Here is a 10,000-nt window from a genome sequence, read left to right on the forward strand (position 1 = left end):
ACTTCACACAGGGGACAACAAAGTTATAGAAAACTGTTGTTGTTTGTGTTTTGGGATGGGTTTTACCTCCATCCCAGGGAGAGGGGCTTGTCATCCTTCAGCCAGGTAACAGTGATAGGCAGGGTGAGGTCTGATTTGACCCGGCAGTCGAAACGAGCCATGGTGCCTCTGATTGCTGACTGGTGCTCTGGAGCCCTGACGATACGTGTCGGCTCTGAAACACACCCGGGAAACAACACACACGCATGCATATCCGGGAAAATGAGTGGGATATATAGGGAAGCCAATGTCATCCCTGATCCCTGACAAACGCCTTGTGGAATTTCCGAAAAGCTGCAACTCAATCATATGAACAGTCACTTTCTCATGATATGAGATGTTATTAAGGCCACTTTACTTTGAAATGGGATGAATGAGAATGATAAATACACTACAGAATATGAATGTCTAATGCGAATCTCTAAGTAATGTTGTCTGCTCTGAGAAAGGAAAGGTCTGAGGTGTGATACAAGTCTTCAGAGAGGATGGAAGATTCAATCCAAAACCACATGGGTTGTTGATAAGGCACTTAGAAATGTTTGGCGACAACACAGGGGCTATTTGGCACTGAGGAAGAAGAAGAATGATGGTGTGCTGTGATTGGTTGCTCTCTAACCTTTGACCTCCAGGCGGACCTGGTTCTCCTCCTTGCCCAGGATGTTGCTGGCCACGCAGGTGTAGGTCCCCTGGTCCTCAGCCCGCGCACGCTTGATCTCTAGGGTCCCGTTGATGTAGACCCGATAGTGACCACCGTCCAGACCACTGCCTTGACCATTCTTAAACCTTTAGAGACACACACACAGAGGGGGAAAATACTCAGGGTAAGAAACGGAACCGGGAACGAAAGTGATCCATACTGTTCCCAGAACAGAACCATTCTTTTAAAAGCATGGAAACTGGTTAATAACGTTATTTTACATTTTACGTTGCAGGCATTTTTTTCTAGTCCCACAAAAAAACGCAACAATGCTCCTGTGCAAAGCCCTCACTCTGTCACTCAGAAACGTATTGCAGCATCTGCCTGTAAGCTGAAAATCTTTGCCAGTGTGTGTGCGCATGTGTGTGTTTAGGCTACCTGCCCCTCCCCCCTTCCGAAGGACAGGCTACTATACTGACGTTAGAAGTGTGAGAAGATAGGGAGAGAGATTTTTAATTAGCTAGAGAAGAATGGATTCACTTTTTCAATGCTAGTTAAGGATATTATAGGCCTAGTTATCACATTTCACATTGGATTTATTAACTACAAAAAGAAAATATGTGTTTTTAAAGACGTGTTTTCAAGCTTGTTAGCTAGCTAGCTCAAAGTACATTCAAAGTTCCTTCATAGAAGCCGCTCCTAGGTATAATTCTGTGGACCTAATTCAGATAATGAATGTCTTAACAAGATGCCTAGCGCTTCAAGCCTGCTCCTCAACCCTCTCGCTCTCTTCCTGCCCATAAAATTTCAGTCACATCTTGCGCCATAGGCTACGCTACACTTGTCTCTCCATCACGTATGTAAACAACTAGCTTGCCTGCTCTATCCACGCTGATTGATTAATTGAATGAGCTAAATGTAAAAAACGGTTGATTTCACATGTTAAAAAGGAACGGAAAGGAACAATATAAACCAGTACTTTTTTTTGGTTCGAACCAGTTGAGAACTTTATTTTGCTGGTCAGAAGAGCAGAATGAAAAACAAAATTGTGCTTCTGTTCAGAACGAAACGATTGGAAAATAATTTTGGTTCCAACCACTGACACACACACACACACACACGCACATCCACACACGTACCCACACACACACAACTTTTAAACTTTTTGCACTCATTTCTCCTCAGGAGGTAAGGTATCTATTCTATCTGGGTCTATCTTTCCATACACACTAGCGTGTGCATTTTGTTTTGTGTGGACCACAGGAAGAGTAGCTGTTGCACTACAGCTAATGGAGAACCTAATAAAGTAAACTAAACTCACCAGCGTAGCTCAGGAAGTGGCGAGCCAAAATAGGGACAGTCCAGGAAGGTTCTGTTGTTCTCTATCACCTTTATTAGCTGGTTCTTAGAACCCAGCATCCTGGGGGCCATGTCTACAGAGAGAGAGGGGGAGAGAGAGAGAGAGACATAATTAGTTTACATATTTAGTCCTATTTAATTATAGCTTCATCACTCATCATCATAATCATCATCACCACTCTCTTTCTTACCCAGTATGCTAACAAATGCATTGGCCAGCAGGTAACCATGGTCATTGGAGGCATTACACTGGTACACAGCGCTGCTGCCCATCTGAACGGAGCGGAACATGATGGTGTCACCTACCACCGATCTGCTGGGGTTGGGCAAGGAGCCTGGGAAAGGAGGAGAAAAGAGAGACAGAGAAATGTAAAAACAGGCTGGCTGTGGAAGCAGTTGGTTTGAGTTGGCTTATTTTGATAGCATGTCCATGGCTGATGAATGATATTGAATGGGTTGTGAAGGACTCACTATCGCTCTCGATAGGCTCTCCGTTGACCAGCCACTGAATGTGAGGTTTGGGGTTCCCATTGGCCCGACACACCAGACGACCATTCTCATCCGGCGCTAGCACCAGATTGGAAGGCTTGTCCAGCCAATAGGGAGCCGCTGTTGGGTACAAGAGATGTCATTGGTCAGATGGTCAACCAAACAGATTAACACGCACGCACGCCAAACACATGCACACACACACACGGGGACACACATGCATGCACACACACACACCCCTCCCCTCCTTACCTTTAACCTGGACATTGATGGAGTGTCGGATGCTTCCTATCTGATTGTTGGCCATACACATGTACTCCCCTGCGTCCTCCTCTGACACACTGTCGATACGCAGAGTCTTATTGAAGTTTTCTAGCTTCACCTTCTGGTTCAGGTCTCCCCCCTTCTTAAACCACTTTATACTGGGAGTCGGACTGAGAGGGAAAGAGTGGGTGAGATGGGAGAGGGAATAGGGGGTGGGATGGGAGAGGTGGGAGTGAGATTGGGTGTTCTTTTCCCAGAAAAAAGATAGTGTGTGTGTGTGTGTGTATTTCCGCCACTCACACTCCGGACGCGATACACTCCAGCTGTAGCTTTTCTCCTCTCATCACCATCCTCGAGCTGTCAGTCCCCGTGGGGGAGAGGAAGTTAGGGGTGGTCTCTGCTACCTTACGACCTGGGGACAGGAGAGGAAGGGGTTAACACACACACAACTATGGTCACACCCACACAATACATTCACCTTCATCCTAATTCTAATCAAACACAATCATTGGAGTTCATGTTTAATCCATGAGTCACTTCCGACACCGTAGGTGTACAAGCCCCTTATAACGAAATGAGACAGAGCACAAACTAATCGGTTTATTATTTTCATGCTTCCATGTCAGTGTCTCTGCCAAGCAAACGGATGAAACGTTTAATCTACATCCGTAGAATGTTCTCATCGTTCTCTTTAAGTCGCCCCCCTTAGCTTTGGCTTGTTTTCCAGTTTGTTCCGTAGCCATATCACCCTGTTAACTGTTCCTTTGTCTCTCATCCCCCCTGGAGGGCGGCCATTTAAACCAGAGAAGAAGAAAAAATAAACATTGATCTCCCACTTTCAGTCCGCCAGAGAATCACAATTAAGAGAACCGAGACCAGAGACTCTAAATAAAAAAAGACTGACTGACATCAAAACCAGGCGTGATGAAACATATTATTTATTTTTCCCTTTTCTTCTCTGCTTCGAAGGAAATCCTTTGATCTAATTAAAAGAGCATACAGTGAGGGAAAAAAGTATTTGATCCCCTGCTGATTTTGTACGTTTGCCCACTGACAAAGACATGATCAGTCTATAATTTTAATGGTAGGTTTATTTGAACAGTGAGAGACAGAATAACAACAAAAAAATCCAGAAAAAAGCATGTCAAAAATGTTATAAATTGATTTGCATTTAGTGAGGGAAATAAGTATTTGACCCCCTCTCAATCAGAAAGATTTCTGGCTCCCAGGTGTCTTTTAAACAGGTAACGAGCTGAGATTAGGAGCACACTCTTAAAGGGAGTGCTCCTAATATCAGCTTGTTACCTGTATAAAAGACACCTGTCCACAGAAGCAATCAATCAATCAGATTCCAAACTCTCCACCATGGCCAAGACCAAAGACCTCTCCAAGGATGTCAGAGACAAGATTGTAGACCTACACAAGGCTGGAATGGGCTACAAGACCATCGCCAAGCAGCTTGGTGAGAAGGTGACAACAGTTGGTGCGATTATTCGCATATGGAAGAAACACAAAATAACTGTCAATCTCCCTCGGCCTGGGGCTCCATGCAAGATCTCACCTCGTGGAGTTGCAATGATCATGAGAACGGTGAAGGAATCAGCCCAGAACTACACGGGTGGATCTTGTCAATGATCTCAAAGCAGCTGGGACCATAGTCAACAAGAAAACAATTGGTAACACACTACGCTGTGAAGGACAGAAATCCTGCAGCGCCCGCAAGGTCCCCCTGCTCAAGAAAGCACATATACAGGCCCGTCTGAAGTTTGCCAATGAACATCTGAATGATTCAGAGGAGAACTGGGTGAAAGTGTTGTGGTCAGATGAGACCAAAATCGAGCTCTTTGGCATCAACTCAACTCACCGTATTTGGAGGAGGAAGAATGCTGCCTATGACCCCAAGAACACCATCCCCACCGTCAAACATGGAGGTGGAAACATTATGCTTTGGGGGTGTTTTTCTGCTAAGGGGACAGGACAACTTCACCGCATCAAAGGGACGATGGATGGGGCCATGTACCGTCAAATCTTGGGTGAGAACCTCCTTCCCTCAGCCAGGGCATTGAAAATGGGTCGTGGATGGGTATTCCAGCATGACAATGACCCAAAACACATGGCCAAGGCAAAAAAGGAGTGGCTCAAGAAGAGGCACATTAAAGTCCTGGAGTGGCCTAGCCAGTCTCCAGACCTTAATCCCATAGAAAATCTGTGGAGGGAGCTGAAGTTTCGAGTTGCCAAACGTCAGCCTCAAAACCTTAATGACTTGGAGAAGATCTGCAAAGAGGAGTGGGACAAAATCCCTCCTGAGATGTGTGCAAACCTGGTGGCCAACTACAAGAAACGTCTGACCTCTGTGATTGCCAACAAGGGTTTTGCCACCAAGTACTAAGTTATGTTTTGCAGAGGGGTCAAATACTTATTTCCGCCATTGAAATGCAAATCAATTTATAACATTTTTGACATGCGTTTTTCTGGATTTTTTTGTTGTTATTCTGTCTCTCACTGTTCAAATAAACCTACCATTAAAATTATAGACTGATCATGTCTTTGTCAGTGGGCAAACGAACAAAATCAGCAGGGGATCAAATACTTTTTTCCCTCACTGTATTCCGGGCCACTGAGTTCAGATATTTCAGTGGCGTGCTTCATGTAATAACACCAGCGCATGGCTTATGGATTTAGCTGATGTTAAATCCCTTCAACGTTTGGATCCCTTCCAAGACCTTCTGAGCTCTGAGTCGGATTGATAGTTTGGTCATTAAGGGATTTATACTCTTAAAGATAATGTAGCATAAATGTTGTGTGAGGCATGTTGTGTTTACACATAGATCAGTGGGAATAGTACCACACTTGTGGCTGTGAGCTGCTTAACTGCTTGTTGCATTGCACTTCACCAAAATCCACATCAGATCCATTTCAATTAATTATAGATTTACTATATATTATACTTACCCACCATCTCATAACTCACACTCATACACATATAAATACAGCATTTCATCAAACAGTAAACACATTAAAACATATATGCCAATAGTCAGTGTTATCAAACACTAAATACATTAGGTTGAGTAAATTAGAAGGTTAGCCCACAGTAAACAGAACTAGCCTAAAAGTAATGGCGCTATAATGAACCAGGCACAATTAGCGTTAGCTTCTTTTGTGATGCAGATCTGATCTGTATGGGATTAAAACATGTGTTAGCGGCTAGCATCTCCAGTGCACTGAAAACAGAGTGTGGTAGTGCTATTGTTAGTGACACTTGAAGAGGAGAGAGGGTCTCAGGGATTAGTACAGACAACTGGCAGAGGACATATGTACGCCATCACTGCGACAAGTGACATTATAGCCGTGGCAATGTGCAGCCATGGTAACGTGTAGCCAATGGCGCTGCTTGAGGGGGAGCCTCCCATGGTGCACTGCCATCCCGAGAGGAAAACTTGGCCTAGCCACTAGGGATAAGCTTACTACCACTGTGTGTGTGTGTGTGTGTGTGTGTGTGTGTGTGTGTGTGTGTGTGTGTGTGTGTGTGTGTGTGTGTGTGTGTGTGGGGGGTGTGTGGGGGTGTGTGTGTGTATGTGTGTGTGTAAGAGAGACAGGTGGTGCAGCTCCAACCCACTCCCATCCTCTCTCTGTGTGTGAATGTGCATGTGTGTACATTTGCATTTGCATGCTTATAACTATTAATGAACATATCATGAATAGAAATGCTATTTTTTGTATGCATGGTTTAGGATAATCCCTATCTTATACCTCCGCCACATGACCGTCCCATAGGGGGTTATGGGGTCTGTCCCCATTTTGTTCCTATGAGAGTCGTCTCACAAAGGTACACATGCCGTCCCTCCCGGGCCTACTCCCTAGGGCCAGAGTAGCTAGAACATATGCCACTGGTTCCCCCTCTGGCTATATGGGCTGACTGTGGAACGGGCTTGAGTTAAGGGCTTTATGATAAGCAGTAGGAGAGGAGAAGAAGCTTTACTCAGTCCAATTCTCTAAGTGATGGGCGATTCATTAGATACAGCGGTGGCATGTGTGTGTGTGTGTGTGTGTGTGTGTGTGTGTGTGTGTGTGTGTTTGTGTGTGTATATGCATATGTGTGTGTATCTGTTTTGAGAGGGTGTTCTTATGTGATAGAGAGACCAAGAGGATGTCTTTTGGGAAGAGGAGACCTTTCTAACCCCTTTTTGGAGTGCTAGCCTCTAGAGTACCACAGGAAGATTCCACAAAGCTCTACTGTCACCACTGATTTAGTTTGGAGGTGCTCTAAAGTCAGGCTTGACATTGGTTGAGTTAAGGGACAAACTGGCCTTTTGTCTGTACAGCTGCTGAGTTACTGCATATGCAATGAGTCAGCTGAAGATAGAATTCGAAGGTTATGCTAGGATAAAGGACCTTATGGGCAAATCAACACTGGTGTATTCTGGCAGTGAGAGGTCTTGGTCAGGGTGAGTGTCATTGAAAACAGCAGGGTGGGTAAATAAAACACCCCACACTTGAATTCAATTGAGTTTAGTAAGGCTGAGCTGGCTGGGTATCAGGCCAGGGTTGAGGTTAAAGGTGCTTGCTATAAAAAAAAGCTATATCAGTCTGGGGAAAATGTTGTTAACAGCATTGAAAGAAAATCCATTGAGGCTAGGCTGTGTTGTTAGCTGTGTTAGCTAGCTATGTTGTTAGCATATCCATTGAGCTGACCGATTAGCAGGCTACATGGCTAGCTGTGTTAGCTAGCTGTGCTGTTAAGACATCCATTGAGCTGAATGATTAACCGGCTAGGCTATACGGCGCTAGCTGTGTTGATAACAGAGTCATTCAACTGACTGGTTAGCATTAGCAGGCTAGGCTACGGTGGTAGCTGTGTTATGAGGGTGACATGGTACTACTGGGGGTGAAGAGTGGGAGGAAAAGGAAGAGAGTGTGTCTGGACTGGACTCACCACCATACAGGTCAGTGGAGTTGACAGAGGAAGTGTCATTAAACGGCTCCTCTGAAAACACACACACGGCAGTCAGCATGCAGAACTCACAAAGACACACGCGTATGCACATGCATGCATGCCAACACTCACAACAACATAACCTTTCCAGCTCTAAGAAAATAGTAGAAACTGGCGAGCTGCTTTCTTCCCTGCTTCAGAAAAAGAGAGATATCAACTTTAATATAAACTGTAAAGAAAGCAGCTTCCAGGAAACGTAGAAGACAATCAGTGCTGGAAGTGAACACAGGCACAACAGCACACACTGAGGAACAAAGGAGAATGTCCTGACGAAATATTGTACGTGTCATGGCACCAGGCCACCTGTAGATGGAGGCATCTCATATCTCATATACACTGAGTGTACAAAACATTAGGAATACATTTATTTTACATTTTAGCAGACGCTCTTATCCAGAGTAACTTACAGTTAGTGAGTGCATACATTTTCATACTGGCCCACCGTGGGAAAAGAACCCACAACCCTGGCGTTGCAAGCGCCATGCTCTACCAACTGAGCTACAGGGGACTATACCTTCCTAATATTGAATTGCAGCCCCTTTTGCCCTCAGAACAGCCTCAATTCTTCGGAGCATGGACTCTACAAGGTGTCGAAAGTTTCCACAGGGATACTGGACCATGTTGACTCCAATGCTTCCCACAGTTCTGTCAAGTTGGCTGGATGTTCTTTGGGTGGTGGACCATTCTTGATACACACGGGAAACTGTTGAGCGTGAAAAACTACCATACTCCGTTCAAAGGCACTTCAATCTTTTGTCTTGCCCATTCACCCTCTGAATGGCACACATACACAATCCATGTCTTCTCCCCTTCATCTACACTGATTGAAGTGGATTTAACAAGTGACATCAATAAGGGATCATAGCTTTTACCTGGTCAGTGTACTGTCTACACTAAGTGTATAATGTGAGGCACACTGGTTGACCAGGTAGTAAATGATCCCATTTGAACAGAACAATAGACCATGGCTACATTCAAAGCCTATGTGTGTGTGTGTGTGTGTGTGTGTGTGTGTGTGTGTGTGTGTGTGTGTGTGTGTGTGTGTGTGTGTGTGTGTGTGTGTGTGTGTGTGTGTGTTCGTGTGTACGTCTGTGTGTGCGTCTGCGTGCACGCACGTATGTGTGCGTGTGTAGCCTACTTACTGGTCTGCACTTTGAGTGTGAAGGGGTTCTTCTGCTGGATAGTGTGTGTGAACAGGAAGCGGGCGTTGCAGCTGTAGTCTGTGTGGGAGTCTTTAGCCAGCACATTAGAGAAATACAGGTCTCCATTCAGACCCATGGACACACGCCTGTCCTGGGTTATAGGCATCATGGCTGTGGAGGGAGGGAGGGTGGGAGGGAGAGAGAGAGACAGTTACTAAATCATTTAGACTTCATGCTTCATAATCAACCATAACATGATCTAATTTCAGAGGCATCCACTGGACTGGCCAAGCTGAGTAGCCTGCATCTAACTGTAATCTGGTCTCATTGGCTTAACCTTCTATCTAGACTGGCCCAGGCTGAGTGTATGTAACATGTAATAGAGTACCATGTCTGTCCTCTCAAGCAGTATCTGGACACAGTTGCAGCCAGTGGTGCCAGCCAGAGACAATATATCCTATCTAGGGTTCTATATCTATGGTGCCAGATAGCTCAGGTCTAGTGTAGTCTAGTGGTGTGTGTGTCATCCTCTGTGATGATGTAGCACTGGGACTTGTCGCTCTGGGGCTCTGTGTTAATGTTAACTCCTAACACACACAGACGCTCCCGACAGATGATCACACACTCGGTAACCATGAAGAGTGAACGGACCAATCTGGTTGTCATGACAAGGCCCGAGGTCCAATCATCACCCAGCCAGTGGTCTAATGTAGTGGTGGTGTGCAATTGTGAATGGGCAATGTGCTATAATACTATGATCACTGTATTTTCTAATCAACTGTATGTATTCTGTTTATAGTGGCCCAATTGCTAATGCTCAGCATGTTTAATAAAGATGAAATCTGCATCCCAAATGGTGTGCTTTTCCCTACATAGTGCACTACTTTCAATCAGAGCCCTATGTGCCCTGGTCAAAAGTAGTGCGTTATATAGGCATTAGGGTGCCATTTGAGACACTGAACTGAACTGAACTGAATGGCTGATGAGAGTATAGTGGACACCATTAGCTGTGAAGGACCTCTTGAGTCTGGGCGCTTAAAATGGCTTCTGCTGTCTCTTGGGTTCTGCCCTCTC

The 10,000-nt window shown here is 45.1% G+C and overlaps 1 protein-coding gene across 11 annotated transcripts in view; it reads right to left on the bottom strand.

The window, feature by feature from the left end:
* The window catches only part of LOC121575398 (neurofascin), a 151,480-nt gene that overhangs the window by 40,833 nt on the left and 100,647 nt on the right, over positions 1–10,000 (bottom strand). For 10 of the 11 annotated variants that reach the window (XM_041888470.2, XM_041888478.2, XM_041888471.2 and 7 more), the window contains 9 exons: positions 8,927–9,097; positions 7,725–7,775; positions 3,089–3,200; positions 2,777–2,958; positions 2,507–2,644; positions 2,227–2,370; positions 1,998–2,109; positions 656–822; positions 67–214 (listed from right to left, as the gene is read on the bottom strand). In XM_041888470.2, the coding sequence (XP_041744404.1) occupies positions 67–214; positions 656–822; positions 1,998–2,109; positions 2,227–2,370; positions 2,507–2,644; positions 2,777–2,958; positions 3,089–3,200; positions 7,725–7,775; positions 8,927–9,097 (1,225 nt within the window). The remainder of the gene's footprint in view (positions 1–66; positions 215–655; positions 823–1,997; positions 2,110–2,226; positions 2,371–2,506; positions 2,645–2,776; positions 2,959–3,088; positions 3,201–7,724; positions 7,776–8,926; positions 9,098–10,000) is intronic. The other variant, XM_041888472.2, reaches the window with a different exon arrangement.

This window comes from Coregonus clupeaformis, chromosome 10 (assembly GCF_020615455.1).
Source record: "Coregonus clupeaformis isolate EN_2021a chromosome 10, ASM2061545v1, whole genome shotgun sequence".
Taxonomy (NCBI): Eukaryota; Metazoa; Chordata; class Actinopteri; order Salmoniformes; family Salmonidae; genus Coregonus; species Coregonus clupeaformis.